This window comes from Lontra canadensis, unplaced genomic scaffold (assembly GCF_010015895.1).
Source record: "Lontra canadensis isolate GAN:19392208 unplaced genomic scaffold, GSC_riverotter_1.0 scaffold2, whole genome shotgun sequence".
Classification (NCBI taxonomy): domain Eukaryota; kingdom Metazoa; phylum Chordata; class Mammalia; order Carnivora; family Mustelidae; genus Lontra; species Lontra canadensis.
Window position 1 is genome coordinate 10,420,646 of NW_022630996.1, and position 19,668 is coordinate 10,440,313.

A 19,668-nucleotide genomic window follows, 5' to 3' on the forward strand; every position below is an offset into this window, starting at 1 on the left:
TGTCTTCAGAACTACGACAAACCAAAGCACACATTTAGCACTGAGCACAGCCAGTGATGCTGTGATCCAGTTCCCACCTTCCTCTCACCCCCATCCTCTTGCTCTCATCTGCCTTTCTCCATGTACAGCCCAGGCCCCCCCTGCTCCTACAACCTCAGATGAGCATTTCACAAGTTTCTCCTTCTAGACAGTAACCTTCACCGAGTAAGCTGGTGAGAATGTAGTCAGAGGCCCAGGGGCTCCTCTCTGGGCCCCACTGCCTACTGTGTACGTGCAGGTAGTAATATATGCCATCCATCTGTTACGATGATAACGGTGTCATGAGGACTAAGGTCCATATTTAAGTGCTTGGCTCCTAGAAAGCCCTCCCTGTTACTTGCTAGGAGGGTCAGCATTGCTTCTAAGGAAATGCTGTGTCTCCACAAATCCTGACAGCATCTCTGGAAGGCCAGGAAGACTCGGGTGAGATTAGTCTTCTACTCTTACCCAACTTCAGAGCGGTCACTTACACCAAACACCAGTGGGAGTGGGGGCATTCCCATCTCACGAAGTCTGGTCCACTAGTGTTTTCCCATTTCCTTTGCTTTGTTCCAGCACATCGACTGTAGACTTCACCTCACTGATGCACAGCAAGGTAAGGCTTTGGGGTTTTTCTGTGCTTTAAGATCACTTGGAAGTCCCTCAAGATGCCTCAGGGACAGAGATGCCAGGCAGCTTATCCTAGAGCCCAGCGGCAGCCACTGATGCGAGGACACAGATGCTCACACGAGCCCGAACATGAGAAGGGCTGGACCGGCTCTGGGCGAGGGCCTGCGGACCTCTGAACCTTGGCCCTGAGACGGCTTAGCCTCATAAAGGGCAGGTTAGCCTTTCCCGTGGAAACCCAGTACTCAGCCAGCCAGATTTCCAAGAGTCACAGATTCACCCTCAAGATTCCCCGCAGTGGGGATTCCATATAAAAAGGGTCCCATTTAAAGATTTACTTATTTATTTTAGAGAAAGAGAGCATGCATGTGTGTGAGTGGTGGGAGGAGCAGAGGGAGGGAATTTTCAGGCAGACTCCCTGCTGAGTGCAGAGCCCGCCACAGGGATCTATCCCACTAGCCAGGAGACCATGACCTGAGCTGAAACCAAGAGTCAGACACTTAACCGATTGCGCCATCCAGGCGCCCCAGAAGGGTCACATTTATAGAGGAAAGCAGAGTTTATGGCCTCACCTCTTCCCCCAGAACTGGTTTCACATTTTCTTACATCAGCCCAAATTTTGATCACCCAACTGTAGACTCTGTTGTGGTGAGATTGTTTTGTTTTGTTTTGTTTTGTTTGTGTTAAAGAAAAATGAAGGGGGGCACCTGGGTGGCTCAGTGGGTTAAAGCCTCTGCCTTCGGCTCAGGTCATGATCACAGGGTCCTGGGATCGAGCCCCGCATCGGGCTCTCTGCTCAGCAGGGAGCCTGCTTCCTCCTCTCTGCCTGTTTCTCTGCCTGTTTCTCTGCCTACTTGTGATCTCCGTCTATCAAATAAATAAATAAAATCTAAAAAAAAAAAAAAAAAGAAAAGAAAAGAAAAACGAAGGATTCTTCATTAGCTAACGAAGTGCCAGAAAGTGAAGCTGTCTGACAAGGACAGAGCTCTGCCCTGCCAGATTTTAAAAGTCTCTGCAAATGGACTGCTTCATACCCGCTAGTTGGGACTCTGTGTCTTGGAGGCATGGTGGACTGGCTCCCCGTGGCACACTCTCCCTGGCTTCTGGTCTCCGACGGCCACAGTGCTGAGGCATGGGATGCTGTGGGGCAGTGATGCGGCCCCTCTTGACGCCCACCATGTCCTCTTCCTGACGATGGGTTGGTCTTTGTCCCCACAGAATGTGAATGGTGTGCCCACGATCACCAGCCCGGGCAAAACAGCAAATCCCCAGGGCAAGAAGCAGCACCGGTCCCAGGTAATGGAACTCAGCCCCAGGTAATGGAACTTGGAGCTTCCCAAGGGGCCCTGGTCTTGAGGTAATGAGGACATCAGCCTGGTGCTGTCACCAGGCCCTCCAACCACAAAGTCTGGCCTGCAGGTTCCATGGAGTTAAAAGGTCTAACTCACTGTGGATTTTGGCAAGTCATGCCACCATCTGAGCCCGTTTGTTTCTTCAACTCTAAAAGCTGGGGCTTGGACTAGATCAGAGGTGTTCAGATATTTTCTCAAAGGTGCTTCGGGGACAATGCAAATACTCAAATATTTGAGTGTCCTGAGATAGTAAGGAAACTGCTTTTTTGTGTGAATGAGTATCTTCCTGCTACTTGCTATACCACAGAAACAAAATGCAGGAACAAAATAGATCTTGAAGCTGGCCTAAAATTGTGGCTATCACTTATAATCCTTGATTTCACATTTTTGTGTCTATCCAAATAATCTCAAATACTTCACATCCATCATCAGTATAAATAACCGACATCATTTCTGAAACTCTGATTGTGTACCAAGCACAGTATGCTGAGCATTTTGTCCCTGTCCTGGCTCAGGGAGGTGGCAGTCTTGAATTCCATTTCTGCAAATGAGGCAAAGAGATGACATCACATGCCGAAGACCTCTAAGCCAGTAGTGAGTGGAACATCTCCATTCAAATCCAAGTCTCCCTGACCACATGTATCTGCTTTCAGTTATAAAACAGATGGATGCTGATTAAATGCTACATTATGTTTTATATATCAGAGGTCCATAAAGATTTTCATTAGAAGAAAGGATCATAGAAAACCACTGGCCCAGAGAATCTATGAGGTCTCTTAACAGCGCTGATAATAAATGTCTCAGGAAGGCTTCAAGGGTCCAGACTGACTTGGGCCCTCCTATGAGGTGGGGCACTGGTTAAGGGCTTTGAGAGGGAGGTTTTTCCAGGTTTTCCCAGGATCTCTCCTGCTGACGTTTGCCGCAGGCGGCTCCTGGTCTCATAAAGACTCAGTGGGGGGAGCCCAGGCCTGGGGCCGGGGGCAGAGGGTTCTTGCTTCTTCTTTTCTTTTCTCTTCTTCTCTTTTCTTCTTTAAAGATTTATTTATTTATTTGAGAGAGAGAGCGGGCTGTGCAGTGGGGAGGGGCACAGGGAGGAGAGTCTTAAGGCAGGCTCCATGCTGAGCTGGGAGCCTGACATGGGATTTGATCTGGACAAGAGTCAGACACTTCACTGACTGAGCCACCCAGGGGCCCACTTGCTCCTTTATCTACACTAGAGGCCAGAGGTCAGCAACCTCGCACCCTGAAAGGCCACCATCTGGGCCAAGCAGGGCCGGAGAGGAGCACCGAAGGCTAGCCTTATATGCAATGGGAAGGGGAAAGTAGGGAGGAAAACCAAGAGGCAAGAAGCAGAAAAGAGTGAGGAGAGAATCACACACTGGATTCCCTCTGCCACCCAAGGCTTCTTTCTCAGGCACCTCCCAGTCAGGACCCTCCCCCCAGCTCCAGAAAGAACCACCGTCTTCCATGAGTCATTCACACCCAAAGCGGAGAGCAACCCCTTTTCCTGGAGTTCAAGGGAAAACAGCATGCTGAGACTAAGAACTAAAGTAGTAATAGCTTACCATGCATTAAATGCCAGGACGTGTTCTAAGCGCTTTATATTACTTCGGGGACTCTTCCCAATGATCTGGTGGAGAAAAGAGAATTTTCTTCTCTTTGCAGAAGCATCTGCCGCTCAGAGGGGCCGCCCAATTTGGTGCACAGTAGAACTAGGATTGGGATTTGTCTTTCGGACACCCAAACATAAAACCTTTCCACAGCACTCTGGTGCCCCTGCCTTCATGCTTCATGTGCTGGACAGCCCACGCGGGGTTAGACAGTTTCACTGTTTTTTTTTTTTTATAGGAAAAGCCACTCGTCCTGCTCCCCGGCCCCAGGAACCAGGAGCTCAACAGAAGGTACAAGTCCCAGCATGACCAGATGATCTGTAAGTGCCTCTCGCTGAGCATATCTTACGCTGCTACCATTGGGGGCCTGACCACCATCATCGGCACGTCCACCAGCCTGATTTTCTTGGAACACTTCAACAAGTAGGTAGCTCGCCTGGCCGACCAAAGATGTACTAACCGCCCACTATGTGTCAGGAGCGGCACCAGGGGCTGAGGATAGGGCAGGAAAGGGAACTAGAGCCGTTTCCATACCGAGAGGGAAAAGAGACGATGGAGCATGACAGTTCAGGGTGACTGGAGACGAGTGGGGTTCTGCTGGGAGAGACCACGGGGGCCACCCAGTCCACGGAGAGGACACGCCTCCCCAAGGACGCAGCCAGGGAAGCAAGACTGGAAGCACCGTGGGCTACATTGGGTGAAGGGAGGTGTTCCAAACCAAGACAGCAGTGAGTGGGAGGACTCAGAGGCAAGAGAGCAGAACACATACGAGAGAATGGGAGAGGGCAAAGGGAGGCCAGGGACGTGGACACGCAGATCACAAAGGACTTCTTGAGGCCCACAAAGGACCTTAGATTTCATCTGAAAGGCCATGGGAAGCCTTTGAAGAATTTTAGGCAGGGAGTGAGGTGATAAGATTTATAGTTTTGAAAGCAGGCTCTGGACTAAAAAAATGAAGACAAAGCATGCCTTCTTTCAGCAGAAAGACAACTCGGACACCACTGCAGACGCCCCAGAGAGAGCTGGCGGTGGCCTGCTGACCGAAGCAGTGATGAGGAGAGACGGTCAGATTTGAGAGATAGGTAGAGGTAGGCTTGACCAGAAAGAACCAGAGAGAGGGAGAGGCCAAGTCTGATTGTCAGACTCAGGGCCTCCACAGCTGGGGGAACAGAGTTGCCCTTGATCTAAATGAGCAAAAAAAGTAAGGAAACATTGACAGAGAGGTTGAGATGGCCAGATGGATACACAGCACTGAATCTCAAGAGAAGTTTCTAGGCTAAAGTCATAGTTTTGGAGTTAGTGGCCTTCAGAGCTGTCTTCATGAGCACCCAACCTGTATAGTCACACCGGACCACCGTGCTCGGAAGGGCCCCACGTTTAACTTCATGCCCTGCTTTCGTCATATGGAAATTCTTTTTTTTTTTTTTTAAAGATTTTATTTATTTATTCGACAGACAGAGATCACAAGTAGGCAGAGAGGCAGGCAGAGAGAGAGGAAGCATGCTCCCTGCTGAGCAGAGAGCCCAGTGCAGGGCTCGATCCCAGGACCCCGGGATCATGACCTGAGCTGAAGGCAGAGGCTTTAACCCACTGAGCCACCCAGGCTCCTCTCATCTGGAAATTCTTAATCATTTTTGAGTAAGCGGCCCCATATTTGCATTTTGCACCGGGGCCAACATTTGTTGATGGTAGTGGGTCCTGGTGGGATGCATATGGAAACTGAATCCAGGGAGGGAAGGAGATCGATCACTCAGGGAGACTATATAAAGTAAGAAGAGCAGAGGCCATAAATATGAAGCTGAAATATTTAAAGTAGACTATAAATGAGAGAACAATAGGTATCACACGGGGAAGAGGAAAATCTGGTGTCATTCTGTCCAAGGGAAGAAAGTGTTCAAGGAGGGAGTGGACCACAGTGTTTACAGTGGCTGAATGACTAAGCAAAAGAAAGACCAAAATGTGTCGATTCGAGTTGGTGATGTGGAGGTTACTGGGACCTAGGCAAGAGCAATTGGTCAAGTGATTTGAAAGTGAAGCCAGACCTCAGGGAGTTGAGGAGTGAGCCGGAGGTGGGTAGACAGAGTCGTTTGCGGCAAGAAGGAGAGGTATGGGATGATGATACAGGGACAGTCGAGTGGGGCCAAGGAGGGTTTTAAGATGGGACACATTGGAATGTTGATAGCGGTGTCCAAGTGAGAGGAAAATTAAAGATTGAGAGAGGGGATGATTGATAGAGTGATGTCACTGAGAACACAAGAAGGCCTCTAGAGCAGAGAGTAGGGAAACGGATCACAGACAAGAGGAGAAACACACCTTTCATTTTAGCAGGAAAAGGAAGGAAGGAAAGAAGCAAGGAAGGAAGGGAGGGAGGATGGGTGGGGGGAGGAGAGGGGAGGAGGAAGGACCAATGAAAGGTTAAGACCCAAATCTCCAAGATCTAAGCTTCAGAGTTCCTCACACCTCATCACTTTGTCCAGACTCTGAGTTTCTGCTCTTTAGTTTCTGATTCACTCTGTGGTTGGGCAAATTCCTATTCTCTTAGTCTCCTTCCTGGGTTTTGTCATGGTACATAACTGTGGCTTATGTGGACAACAGGGATCCCGTGAAAGGATGCTGGGCTCCCTGGATCTCCACTGGTCTGAAGAAAACCACCAGACTGGCTTTCTTGGCATTGGTGATCAGAGTGCCCCCCACAGTTCGTTCTGGCTGTGTTTCAAAAATCTAGAAATTAGTTGTTACTCTTTCTAAAGTGCTATAAATGGGAATAGGCTCGCACATGTATCCACAAAAGTCTACTTAATCTATTCTAAAACTCATTCCCTTTCCTGGGCCCAGGAATAGGGCCTAGATTTCTGTGTACGGAGAAGAGATGATGCAGCAGACTTGATGCCTGTTAGCCCAGTACAGGCCAGAGTGAGTCACTCAATGACTTCTACCCTCTGGTATCCTTCTAGCTCCAAAAGCCTTTCTTTCCACCCCCACCCCCCCAGCCAGTGACCCACTGGCCCTTAGGGTAGGCTCAAGCTGTTACAATTTCCCAAGAAGCGTGTGGATGGTCAAGGGAAGTCCCTGATCAGGCCACAGGGCAAAAAAGCAGACGTCCCTGCAAGGACAGACGATGAAACCCTCTTTATCTCCTGTGCTTCCAGTGCATTCTCTTGGGGTGGGGGCGTGGGTTCTGCTTTTGGTCTTTCTCTTTTTCCACACAGCGCCTAGTGTGAGAGGAGGGGCAGTCTCCTTCCACCTTAGAGGTGGGAGAAGAGCCCAAGAGGAAAGGAACACAGGTGTTGTCTAGGCTGAAGTCATGGCTCCCATATAGCCCATCCAGGCTCCCCAGGAAACACCACCTGGGCTGGGGGCCACAGCTCTTCCTGATAAATGACGAGTCGTCCAGGTCACCTCCCTGAGACCCTAGGACAGCACTGGACGTTGATGAACAATTTGGAGATTCTAAGTCACGGTTCTCCTAGGGGCACCGTTCATACCTGGAACTTTCATGAAGCTCTAGAGTCCAGACTTGTCCCGAGTCAGCACCATGCATTCCCCCAACCGCAGCTCAGCATTCCTTCAGGGACTTTATAAACCAAGTATACCAGACGCCCCTTTGCATTCTCTGTTGTCCTGAACACCAGATGAGTAAACTTGTAAGAATCTTTACATAAATTAAGAGCAAAACAGCTCCCGCATGGTTCTGAGTGCAATGCACGCGGATGTCCGTGGTGTCAAGTCTCGTTGCTAGCTTACTTTGTAATGCTCGGCTGGGCCCTGTACAGTTCCCAGCTGTCACATACGTGAGTTCTAATGTGTCACCACGTCCTTACCATTAGCTCTGATGTGTGTCTTCTTAGGGAGCTGTTAACTTATTGCCCCCAGAAACTACATGGGAATCCAGCCTTGTCTCATCACTGACCTGGTTCTTTCCCTCCAGCCAGTACCCAGCTGCGGAGGTGGTCAACTTCGGCACCTGGTTCCTCTTCAGCTTCCCCATCTCCCTCATCATGCTGGTGGTCAGCTGGTTCTGGATGCACTGGCTGTTCCTCGGCTGCAAGTGAGTCCCAGGGCCCTGCCAGCGAGGCCCCGAGGCTCTGCTATCCATCCACAGTCATGACAGGAGCCCTGGGGAGCACCACCCAAGGGGGAGCTGCTGAGTGACGACAGAGGATGCGTGAGGAGAAGACGCCGGACTAGACGGCGGGGCGGGGTTCAGAGGCACCCCCTTCTAGACACTCTAAACATACATGGCCTCGGCACCTCACTATGAGCTCTGCCGTGGAATGTTCTTAATTCCAACTCACTGGTTAAAGGAACCGTCAGACTTATAAAAAGTCTGGATGGGAGGGTGATTAATATAGTTTCATTTCTCTCAAAACATACAGAGTAATATGAACTAACTTCAAGAGAAACATGACTCCAAGGAGAAGTTTCCTGAGGCTTAGTTTTATAGACCTGAGCGATTCACACATAGTAATTGCATGAAATATTCACGTACCTCTCAAAATTGTAAGTTAGATATTCCCCTTGCAATGTTACTTCTGATATTAATCTGCCTAGCAAGCTTTCTTCATAACCGTATTTCGATCAGCCTCAAACACATAAAGGGAAGCTATATAGACTCCCATTGTTCAGGGAATGTTCTCTGAGCTGCCTTTTTTTTTTTTTTTTTTTTAAATAACTCAAAGGCTACTGTCAAACCAGTGATAGCTGTATGTTCTGTATCTCCGGTATGTAGAAACTACTGCACATAAATACACTCACCCAAGTCTGTGTGACATGATACTTCACGTCGATACACCAGAGATGTACCCAAATGGATATACCCGGAAGCCTAGGGGAGGGCTGGTGGGAGGCCATGTAACCTGGCAGACCAAAGTCACAGGAGAGCTGGGGGTGGAGAGAAGAGGGGACAAGTGACCACAGCAAACCAGGAGTTTAGCATTTGCTTAATCCTTGATTTCTCCTGGCCTCAGAAACACGTTTCCTTTATTCTTCTGTTCTTTCTTTCTTCCTTCTCAGTTTTAGAGAGACCTGCTCTCTGAGCAAGAAGAAGAAGACCAAAAGGGAAGAGGTGTCAGAGAAAAGAATCCAAGAGGAATATGAAAAGCTGGGAGCCATTAGGTAAAAATCAGCCATTCACCCTCTCTCCTTCTCCAGGAGAGAAAACATAGCAGGTATAGTGAGCACACAAGCAGCCTTGTCCTCCACGGCCCCTGATGCTGGGGAATTTTCCACAACTATGAATCCAGGCACTTAGAGATGCTATTGAACGCCCACGTCCAGTGGGCCAGATTCCAGATGGCCGCCCTTCCCCTTTGCCATTTCCCAAGTTCAAGGTATAGCCGCGGTGTGGGGGCGGGATGGTGCACACAGGGTGGCTAGGGAAAGAAGTGTGAGACAGCACAGCCACCCTCTTGGGACAGGTCCGATTCCCCATACAGCCAGCACCCCACACTGCTCTGCATGGGCCATGACCAGGCCTGTGGCCACTCCAAATACTCCTGCATTTGACGCCATCAAATACAGGCCTGAAGACAGAGGGCCCGAGGATTCACCACCCCGTCAGCCATTATCAGCTTCCCCCAGTGACCCCCACAGCCTATTTGGTGCCATTTTTCTCCTTTTGGGGCAATAGGCAGCTACAGCTTTGGGCAAAAGGATCCCTGTATAAGCAGTACTTTTAAATGTTTTAATTTATAAAAGGAATACCCGTTCATTGTAGAGCATTTAGAAAATACAGGAAAACATAAAGAAAAAACTAAAAATGACTTCTCTTTATTCAGTGTTAACTGTTAACAACTGTTACCATAATGTACTCTTCCTTCCATGCTTTTTTTGTACAAAATTATATGTATTTTTGCTAAACTGCAGCCCAAACTGAGCACGGTTTTATGGCTTGTCTTTTTTCACTTAGCATTAGTCTGTCCTTATATTCCTAGGCCGTGAGCTCTGCAGTGCAGGCCTGATTGCTGGGCGCATCTCACCCGAACCTACAGTTACACCAAAATGTATCTGACACCACGGGATACACTGAATGCGTAGATTGCTTCCACTTTCAGTGTTTAATTTTTAAATAGATAATATACCATCGAATTCCCTCTGAAAGGTGGCAGCCGCTCCAGTCCCACCCGCCAAGCGCTGCGGGCCTTTTCCAGGGCCTTCCCCCGGAGGCCACACTCTGTGTTGTAGAAATGTGTGCTGCCAGGCCACCTCCTCCCTTCCCGCCTCTGCTGCTCTAGGAGACGTGGGTGACAAGGGTGACGTCACGTTTTCTGGCATCTTCTCAGCCTTCTTCCGCTCCAGCTACTTGGAGCAGCGGGGCAGCCACTGTTCTGTCTCCAGGACAGGGGCTCTGAACACAGGCGCGCCCCACGCAAAGTGAAAGAGCGAACAGAAACCTCCCAGGTCCTGGAGCGGCTTTCGCTGTTGTATCTTACAGCTACCCTGAAATGGTAACTGGATTTTTCTTCATCCTGATGACGGTGCTGTGGTTTACCCGGGAGCCTGGCTTTGTTCCTGGCTGGGATTCTTTCTTTGAAAAGTAAGTGCTACTGTCGCCTCCTTAAGAATCACCCTCTGACTGGACCCTTCAGGCGGCTCCCACCAGCGTCCCTCCTGCACTCGCAGGGGCAGCGGTGAGCCCAGGAAGCACCCCGTCCCCCTGAAAGCGCCCCTTCTCAGGGAAGCCAGCGTGGAGTCAGGAAGAAAACACAGTGTGCGGCGTCCGAGTCCGGGGTTGGCATCTGGTGCTGCCCGGACCAGCCATGTGACCGTGTCTTGTTACTTAAGCTCTGGAAACCTCAGTCGTCTCGCAGGTGGCTCTGAGGCTTAAAGACCAAATGCCCCTGGGAGAGACGGAGGATGAGGCCAAGGCCTTGGCCCCCGGGCCACCCCTGCAGGACCCTGGAAGGCCGGCCCACAGCTCTCTCCACTCGGCTTCTCAACTGAGCAGAGACACACACGGAGATGCAACCCTTGCAGGAAAGAGAACTCATCCTTTTCGAGTGTCCTTGACCGAAATAACTCCCGCTCTCTCCTTCGAACAGGCACATACAGCCACACCAAGATGTCTACCCTAGCCAGGCCCAGCCTCTAGACTCCAAGCCTTGTCCCCTAAATCCACCGCTGGCTAGCAGGGCAGCAGCTGCTGCAAGGCAGGCTGACCAGCCCCTAGACTGGGTTCTAAAAAGAGGCACTGTGTTCAGACAGTCCTGAGACACCGTGCTCCCCTCCCCCTCCTGACCCTCCGCCTCCAGCCCTGCTCGTCTCTTTGCTAGGAAGGGCTACCGCACCGATGCCACTGTCTCTGTTTTCCTCGGCTTCCTGCTCTTCCTGATCCCAGCAAAGAAGCCCTGCTTTGGAAAGAAGAGTGACGGTGAGAGAAGTTCGAGGGAAGAGGTCGGGGCTGGCTCTGGTCAATCATACCCAAGTCTGAATTCTCAGAAGAGCCTTACCAAGGCCATTCTGAGGCCCCCCCGCGAGTCATTGGTTCATCAGTTAGGCTCTGTCTCCACAAAGCCCACCCACAAGGATTCATCGGGCTCTTCCCCTGTCTACCTGTGGTCCAGGACAGAACGAAGAGCCCTCACTGGGGACAGAGCCCATCATCACCTGGAAGGACTTCCAGAAGACCATGCCCTGGGAGATCGTCATTCTGGTGGGAGGAGGCTACGCTCTGGCTTCTGGCAGCAAGGTAACTCTTGAATTCTGTTCTTGGACCAAAGATTTTTTAAGCCGTTTTACCTAATGAGTCATTTTGATTCCGGGAGGAAGATTCAGAGGCGCTGAGGGAGAGGTGAAGGTTCACCCCAGGGAATAGTAGAGCCAGATGTGGATCCCCCGTCCTGCCCTGAGCTTCTAAGCTCGTGCTGAGAACAGACGTACAGATCAGCTGTGCCAGGGAGTCCCTCCCGCCTCACTCACGGGCCCACAGGGCCACAGGCAAAAGATTTATCGGCTTGTATAGTCGTCTCCTGGGCATTTGACAGTGGTGGTGAAGATATGTGTCTCTAAGGGTCCAGGACACCCCACATGGACACACAGCAAACTGCCCCTCAGTCAGTCCATCTGCTTACGTTCAGCCCCGTTGGAGAATGTGCTAAAGCTAATGTACCTGCCGTGCACGTGCCTTGATTCCCTGATTGGGAGGAGCTGGGATGCGATCTTATAAAGGGGGCCGGTGGGAAATAGTTGGGTTTCCTCAAGTGTTAGCCCTTCCTGAAATAGGAAACGATCCTCCAAATCAATCAGGTTTACAGTTTCTCCCTCGGCTTTCGCTCTGTTCATTAATGTGGCTCACTCTTTGCCCAGTCATTGAGGGCCACGCCTATCTGCATCACTAATAGTAAGATCACAGAACCTTCCACTAGGAAGGAACCTTGGACACCGAGTCCGGTCTCCTACCTGGTGAAAGAGTTCCCTGCGTGACACCCCTGGGCTTGGACAGCACCAGTGACAGGGCACTCCCTGGGCAGGGAATGAAGAATTGTTCTTTTCTTTTAGCTCAGATCTTCTGTGTGCCTTCCACTGTTGGCTCTGGCTCTGTCCTCTGAAACCCCAGCCTAGGTAATAATTATCAAAGTCATAAAAAGTTACTAGATCCCCTTAGATCATCTTTTTTCCCCCCAAGAAACTAAAACTCCCTAGTTCCTTCAACCATTCTTCAAGAAGTAGTGACCATTTACCATGCTGGTCTCTCCTCATGACTCACTACACTTTGCCCTTGGCCTTATTTAAATGTGGTCCAGTCTACTGCAGAGTAAAGGAGTCATATTACCCAAGCGCCATCTCTCACCTCTGATGCAAGCACCAATCTGTATTTTTATGGAAGCTTTTATAAGGCATCACTGGCACTCAGATCAACATTTATATTGAACTTGCAGCCAACTAAAACTCTCATTCTTTTAATTGTTAGCCACTATTAAACGTCCCATCTTGCAGCCAATCCTGTATATGTGCTGCTGTTATTTCGAATTCCAAGTTCAAAATATCATACTTATCTTTACTGAATTTCAGTTGTTAGTTTTGGCCCAAGTCCAGCCTGGGAAAAAAATTTTTAACCAAAATTTTGTATGTATTACAGATAGCATACTTGGTATTTCTGTAAAATCTGACTCTACTCATTTTAGTAATATAATTCAAGTATGCTATAGGTGATTCCTACCAAGTTTGAAATAATTTCAGTCTTGATATGAGGAAAATCCCATGTAAAATGTTTTTGTATCAAGGTTTAAAAAAAATCAGACTTCCTTTGTTGTGCTTTTTTCTAACTTGGCAATCTAATTTATCAATTTATTTCAAATTACAGTATAAAATAGCTTCTGGAAAAAATTGCTATTAAATTTTTTCCACTTTACTTCTGAATACTATCTGGATAATGTGCTCAGTGGAACTCCATTTCTTTATAAGTGCTACTTCCACTCGGCTAACTGCTCTTCCTCCCCTTTGCCCCTGGGTAAGGTTTAATGTGCTCTAAGAGGTAACAGTCACAGAGTTTCTGTCGGCCTCAAGGCTCTGTACCAACCATGAATTGCTGTAGTCCTCACATGTGGGATTTGCAGCTCACGGGCAGTAGAACCAAAAGAGAAAAGTGCTCTAAGGGGGTGCCTGGGTGGCTCAGTCAGCTGGGCGTCTGCCCTCGGCTCAGGTCATGATCCCAGGGTCCTGGGAATGAGTCCCACATCATCAGGCTCTCTGCTCAGCAGGGAGTCAGCTTCTCCCTCTCCCTCCTGCTCCCTCTGTTTGTGCTCTAACAAATAAATAAATGCAGTCTTTAAAAAGAAGAAGAAAGAAAGTGCTCCCAGGTAAAATGGCCACAGCAGAGAGAATTCTGAAGGCTTCTGGTCACCAGGTGTCTACGGGCTTGCCTTCTGGTGGCCAGGGTGCTGTCAACATCAAATAGTCTTTGGTGAATTCGGAAAAGGGGAGAAAAAGTCTGCCGGCAATGTGGTGAGGCTGTCCTTAACAGTAAAATAGGAGTAGGACTTATGGCTTGAGGAAACATAAAATGTCTCACCTTGCTTTGGGCCCTACTCTCCATGTCTTTAGTGGATTTGCAGTCTCTAGGGTAAGCAGAAACAGAGCACATCACCCACAGAAGGGAGAGAAGGCAGGGAGGGCAGGAGAATGCACACGGCAACCTGTTTTTAGTACAAAAATCAGTGGTGTCCTTTATTTTCTAAGGGAGGGAAGGAATCTTCACCGTTGGCAAAGGAACAGCCTCCAACCAAAGAAGTTAGTCCAAGTGGGAAATAACTCATTTATTGCAGTAGATCTGTATAAATTTTGCTAATGGAAAAAGTTCAAGAGCGGCAACATGCCTTCTTATCTTGTGTTGTGAAAAAGCACTGGTGGACGGCAGATCCCGACGTCAGCCGTGATGAGACTGAACCTGACTCAGGACGGACCACCACGACTTAGCTTTGTAGGCCGGCCAGGTGGCACCTTCCCACTGAGAGTGGACAGACTGGGAATCCCTCTATGCAAAGCTTCTGGTGTTCAGCCCTGCCCACGGACTCCCCACAAACCACAGGAAAGGTTACTGTCCAAGGACATTGATAATTTCCCCCCTTTTACCGGTGATAAGAGAGCTAGATTTCAAAAGCAGAATTAAGGATTATACTGGGGAGTCTGTGTCAGAATCACCGTTGACTGATGCACAGAGTGAAATGGCAGAGGCTGGAGAGAGTAAGGAGAGTGAAGTTGAGAGGGCTGTGGCCCCAAAGATCTCCAGCCCCTGCCAAGCCATCGTGGCATAATCCTGACAAGAATCATAGCCATTAGGATGGGCAGCTCTCCATGCGCTGTGATGATTGTCCAGGAAACCCTGAGACTGAATGTTACACAATCATAAGGAATTTTCTAGGCTGTAAAAACCACCTCATCATCAAATCAGGAATGCCTCTGGATCCGGTCTGCCTGAAAGTAGGAAGGCAAATGAGATGACTCCTAGCGTTTCCTTCCAGCCCCCCAACATCCCTGACCTTCTGGAGTCTAAGAATTCCAGGGGCAATGTGCTCTTCCTCCTCTCTTCTTACTGTGTCACCCATCTCCCTGCAGAGCTCTGGCCTCTCCACGTGGATTGGGCACCAGATGTTGTCTCTGAGTGGCCTCCCACCATGGGCTGTCACCCTGTTGGCATGCATCCTTGTGTCCATTGTCACAGAGTTCGTGAGCAACCCAGCCACCATCACCATCTTCCTGCCCATCCTGTGCAGCCTGGTGAGTAGGGCAGGGCTCCCAGATGTCAGGACGGGCTTCCTCGGGCCCGGGGAACAGCTTCCCAGCTCTACTCTCTCCTCCGGTCATTGCCACAGACTTCACTGATGGGTGCTCCAGCCACAATTTGGAAATGAAGCATTTCAAATTAGATAGACAGACAGATAGATAGAAATTGTAGCAAGTGTCTAGAAAGCCTTTTCTGAAAGACTAGGATTAGTTTAGAGACAGTCTTGAATGGAAACCAGAATGCACAGAATATCCGTAAAACCCTAGGATTCCAGTTCCTCACAATCATCATTTCTTTCTCTCCTAAGACCTAAAAGTAGGGCCAGAGGGAGGAGTAACAACCGAAAATGGGGGCAAAATGCTCCCAGAAGTACACTCAGCTGTAAAGACCAAAACCACAGCTCCATCACCGCCTTCCCCATTTCTCTGTCCGGGAGGGTCTGAGAATTGAGGCAATGCCAGCCTTATCCCATGGTCTCAGAACAATTTGTTATTCATGAGTGAGGGGAGGGGCGCATCTCCCAGATCTCAGCCTGGCTAAGCAGACCCCAGAGTAATGCACCAGACCCAGGGCTGCCTCTGTCGCACTAGTGAGGTGGACCCAGCAAATGAAGGCTCCTCCCCACCCCCAACAAAATGAAACCCTTCTGCTCTCTTTAACCCCAAACTACCCCAGCCCCTGTCTTTACTGTCTGCTCGGATGTCTCCTTCCAACTGTGCCATCCTCTCATCTGTGTGAGCACGGGAGTGCACGCAGTGAAAACTCAGCGACATGGAGGGCGAGACCACGGGTTTCAAATCCCATCCAAAGCAAGCATCACCTAGAAAACACCTTAGTTCTACAGTCCAAGGATGAGGGACCCCCACCTCAACCAAAGCAGCTTATTTATGGGATTTGAGTTTGAAGAATGACTCTCTTGGCTAAAGGATAAAATTAGTCCAGCACCAAGAAATGAAACATCCCTTCTAGAAAGGAACTCAGAGCCCATGTTTCCACGGGAAGTGACTGAGCAGCAGAAGCCCACTTGGGTTGCCGAGCACTGTATGCCCTTGACGGTAGTGATTTCACAGCCCCCAGCACACGGTATCCAGCCAAGATTAGCCAACACCAAGTCAGCATTTAAAGCATGTTTGTGATGTTAAGCCCAAGAAATGCAAGCTGCATCTCAACGCTGATGTTTCTGTGAATTCTCTCTTCTCCTAGTCTGAAACGCTGCACATTAATCCACTCTACACTCTGATCCCAGTCACCATGTGCATCTCCTTTGCAGTGATGCTGCCGGTGGGCAATCCCCCCAATGCCATCGTCTTCAGCTATGGGCACTGCCAGATCAAAGATATGGTAAGTCGTGGGTACCCTCTTGCTGCAGTGAGGACAGGGACGAGCGAGTGGCTCCACAGCCTCCTGAAGCTTATCGTTTTGGAGCAGTGTCTGTGGTCTGTCAACACTCAGTCTAGTGTGGTCAGAAGAATGGTGCTGGCAAAAAGGCCTTCCGCCGGTCCACAAGCACCAAGGATAGCAGGAATGTGCTCTCCCACCCTTACCCGGGATATACAGAGACAGCTGGAACAGACACGAGATGCAGCCCGGGGGAGGCACAAGGCTCTGCCTCGGTTTCTTCACTGGGCCAGTGGGGACATGCATTGCAAAAGCTGCTGGTTTACTCACAGAAGCGAAGTAGGAGAAAACGTAGGAACCTAAGGTGAAAGGTCTGGGGGACAGGGCGTTCCCACTGAACTCTCCCCAAAGCCAGCCCCTGAAGCAACAATGGCAAAATGGGGCGCCCACACTTCATTTCCTAGTTCTCAGCTGGCCCCCCACAAGATGGCTCTGAGGAAACATCTGGTCAGTGTTGGGCCTGTTTACCCTCCACCCCTCAACCTCTACTCACTGCTGTGCTCCTGGATATCCAGGCCACTGGGAGATGGAGGAAAGGGGAAAACAACTCCTAGTTGCTGGGGCTGGGCTGTCTGAAATAGGGCTCAGTCCGCCTTGCTGAGGGTCTCACACATTCTTGTTCACTAAAGTCCACACTCGTTCCAGCAGCCCTGTAAAAAGCAATCGGAGGAAAGGGAGAGCTTCAGGCTAGTGGCAGATATTCACATCTTTCTACTCATCAAACCGCTCATGGAAGTCATCTGTGACACTTCAGGGAAGGGAGGTCACAGCCACACCCCTCCCCTCCCCCCATCTCTTAGTGCACAACAGTGTCTGCTCAGGAGAGTTGGGACCAAGCTCAGTCCCAACTCTCCCGTTCAGCCACTTCCTCTCCTGGGTACCCCACCATTCACTGCTGCCCCCCACCACCCCCCGCCATCTTTTCTGGAGTCAAGCCATCGGAGACAGCGCCTTTCGAAGGCACCAGATGACAAGAAGTAGGCCAGTCGCGGGTTCTGTTTCCAGCCCGGGCACTGACCTGAGGCCTCCATTTCCTCATATGCGAAAGATGGCAGTTATACGCTCTGCGGGGTTCCTTTCAGCTCTGAAGGACTTTAACTGAGCCCCTTTAGAACCTGCCTCCTCTGGCTACAGACCTGGGCAGTTCTCCACACCCAAAGCCCAGGGGGTAAAATGATTTGTAAGTCTGGGGCTCTGGCCAGAAAGTGGAGAAGCAATACATCTAGTCACCTGCTTGGAACAATTTCCTAGCATTCATTTTCCCTCACAGCTTTCCCAACTCTGTGCCAGCGAGCAGACCCGTGGTGGCTACAGCAGTGTGCTTGGGTCCTCCCTGACAGGCTCTGCCTACTGTCCATTATTCCATCTGGCCCTGGCTCTGCCATCCATCATCCCTCACACCTCCCTCAGCCTGTGTCAGTTCCATGGCAGAAATGGGAGGGTTCAGGGTCATGGAGGTGACATTCCCTCAGCAGAAAGCAGCAAAGCTAACATGTCTGTGTCACCCTCCCATGGAAGGGCTGAGCACAGGCAGCTGACCTGGTTCTCCAGGTGAAACCAAGATACACCACCTTCCATAGCTGTTCCTTTGGTAAGGGAAAACAGGTAACAGTAGCAGAGGCTTCGGAGAATCAGGCCTCTCCTACAGGTCCCCGTATGTGTCAGCACATTAAAGGCTCTAAGAAGTTCCTGCCTTAAGGCGGTTCCCGATCATGTAGCTACAGGATCCTTGCGTAGTGTAACTCGTAACATTCTAAGACCTGGTGTTCCCAGTACATGCCTTCCAGACTTCTACTTGGGAGTGAGAACCCAAGTGGATATGGTTCCGAGGGCCTCTCCCACCCTTCCACAGTCCCGAGCCGCTCTTGGAGGCAGCACTACAGATCCCTGGCAGTGACTGGGCACAGATCAGGGCCAAGGCTTGGGTGGAGGGCACTGCTATGTAGCACTGGGGGATCTGGGCTACTGCCTGCTCAGTGACTATGGTGGGCTGGTTTGTGTCCTACAGGTGAAAGCTGGCCTGGGGGTCAATGTCATTGGCCTGGTGATCGTCATGGTGGCCATCAACACATGGGGAGTTAGCCTCTTCCACCTGGACACTTTTCCTGCCTGGGCGAAGGTCAGTAACATCACTGATCAGGCCTAACACAGGTGGGCAAACGGTCCAACTGAAGGAGCTGCCAGCACCTACCAGAATCTGACCAAGAGGCCAAGAAAGCCACCAGGAGCACACAACCGACACCAGAAGATTCTGCCGTCTGCCACCTCAAGTGAAGTGCAGCAAGCCTCCGACAACCAAAACACATGCCTGGATGTTAGTGCCTTCTGCTCTGCACTCCTTCCTTAGCACCCTAGTTCAGGAAAACCTGTGGTCTTTCTCACTTCCTGTATCTTGAGCTCTCCAATTCTTTCTGAAGACCGGAAGAGAAGAAAACCTTAGTTACCCCTCAGAGGCTAAGCCTCACAAACTAGCCTCACTAGGTTTATTCTTAATATCTTAACCACTTTTTAGGAATCGAGGGGAAATCCAAATCATCCTCCCTACGCACAAATAATGAAACCCGTTACATCTCCTCTTTTGGAGGAAAATCTCCCCCCAGAATTTTCCCTTCAGTGTTTCTATCCTAAGCTCTCAACACAAAAATGCAATCTTGATTAAGTCCTCTTTGTGGCAATCAGTACTCTTTTATCATTACTTAAGCATCTCCCTTTGGTGGCTTCTCTCTACCTTTGGCACCAAATTCCCATAAAGAAATAGTGTCCTCCTTTAGAAAGGGGTGAGTAGGGTTCTCTTGGTCAAAGGGGAAGAAGGCACATTGAAATTAGTACAGGTATCCCCCACTTTTCAAAAGTTCCAGTTGTACCACTTCACTTTCACAAAAGACCTATATTAGTACCTGTTTTCGCTAACTGGAAGAAATCTGAAGAGGATTTTTAGGTTTATGAGAAAAGTCCAAGTGGCGTTCAGCACTGGTTTTGCAGCGAGCCCTCAGAGGAGCAGTGCACAACCTGAGCAGCTGGAGGGGGGCCACCATGCTCCCTCCTGGGAACCTACACCCAGCATCTCAGCATTCAGCTGCCAAAGCTGTGAATATCTGTGCTTTATTTTGTGCACCCATTAGAAAGTGTCCAAAGGTATTAGAGGAGTCTAAGGTTCTTTTTTGGGTCTGTGAATGCTCAAATATTTTTCTACATAAATGAATGGTAACTGCTTCTTTGATCAATGCCATTTCAGCTTACAAAAGGTTTCACAGGAATGCTCTACTTTTGGATAGCGGGGGATACTTGTCTCTCTCATCACTTACCACTGTCTCATCCTCAATACCACTGCATTGGGTCAGTTGGGAGGGAGAAAAAACTCATAGCTGTCTTACTAATGAGGCCAAAACTATCATTAAGACCACTGTATTATTAATGACTGACTAGCTTTCTTCTGGATATA

General features: G+C 49.7%; 1 protein-coding gene across 2 annotated transcripts in view; it reads left to right on the forward strand.

The window, feature by feature from the left end:
• SLC13A4 (solute carrier family 13 member 4) overlaps positions 1-19,373 on the forward strand; it is a 39,730-nt gene extending 20,357 nt beyond the window's left edge. The window contains exons 6-16 of one of the 2 annotated variants that reach the window (XM_032868508.1): positions 592-634; positions 1,864-1,941; positions 3,846-4,030; positions 7,536-7,655; positions 8,621-8,722; positions 10,041-10,142; positions 10,879-10,976; positions 11,170-11,294; positions 14,660-14,821; positions 16,032-16,169; positions 18,235-19,373. In XM_032868508.1, coding sequence (XP_032724399.1) covers positions 592-634; positions 1,864-1,941; positions 3,846-4,030; positions 7,536-7,655; positions 8,621-8,722; positions 10,041-10,142; positions 10,879-10,976; positions 11,170-11,294; positions 14,660-14,821; positions 16,032-16,169; positions 18,235-18,372 — 1,291 coding nt within the window. In that variant the 3' untranslated portion in view covers positions 18,373-19,373. The remainder of the gene's footprint in view (positions 1-591; positions 635-1,863; positions 1,942-3,845; positions 4,031-7,535; positions 7,656-8,620; positions 8,723-10,040; positions 10,143-10,878; positions 10,977-11,169; positions 11,295-14,659; positions 14,822-16,031; positions 16,170-18,234) is intronic. The other variant, XM_032868514.1, reaches the window with a different exon arrangement.
• Positions 19,374-19,668: the final 295 nt, after the last annotated feature.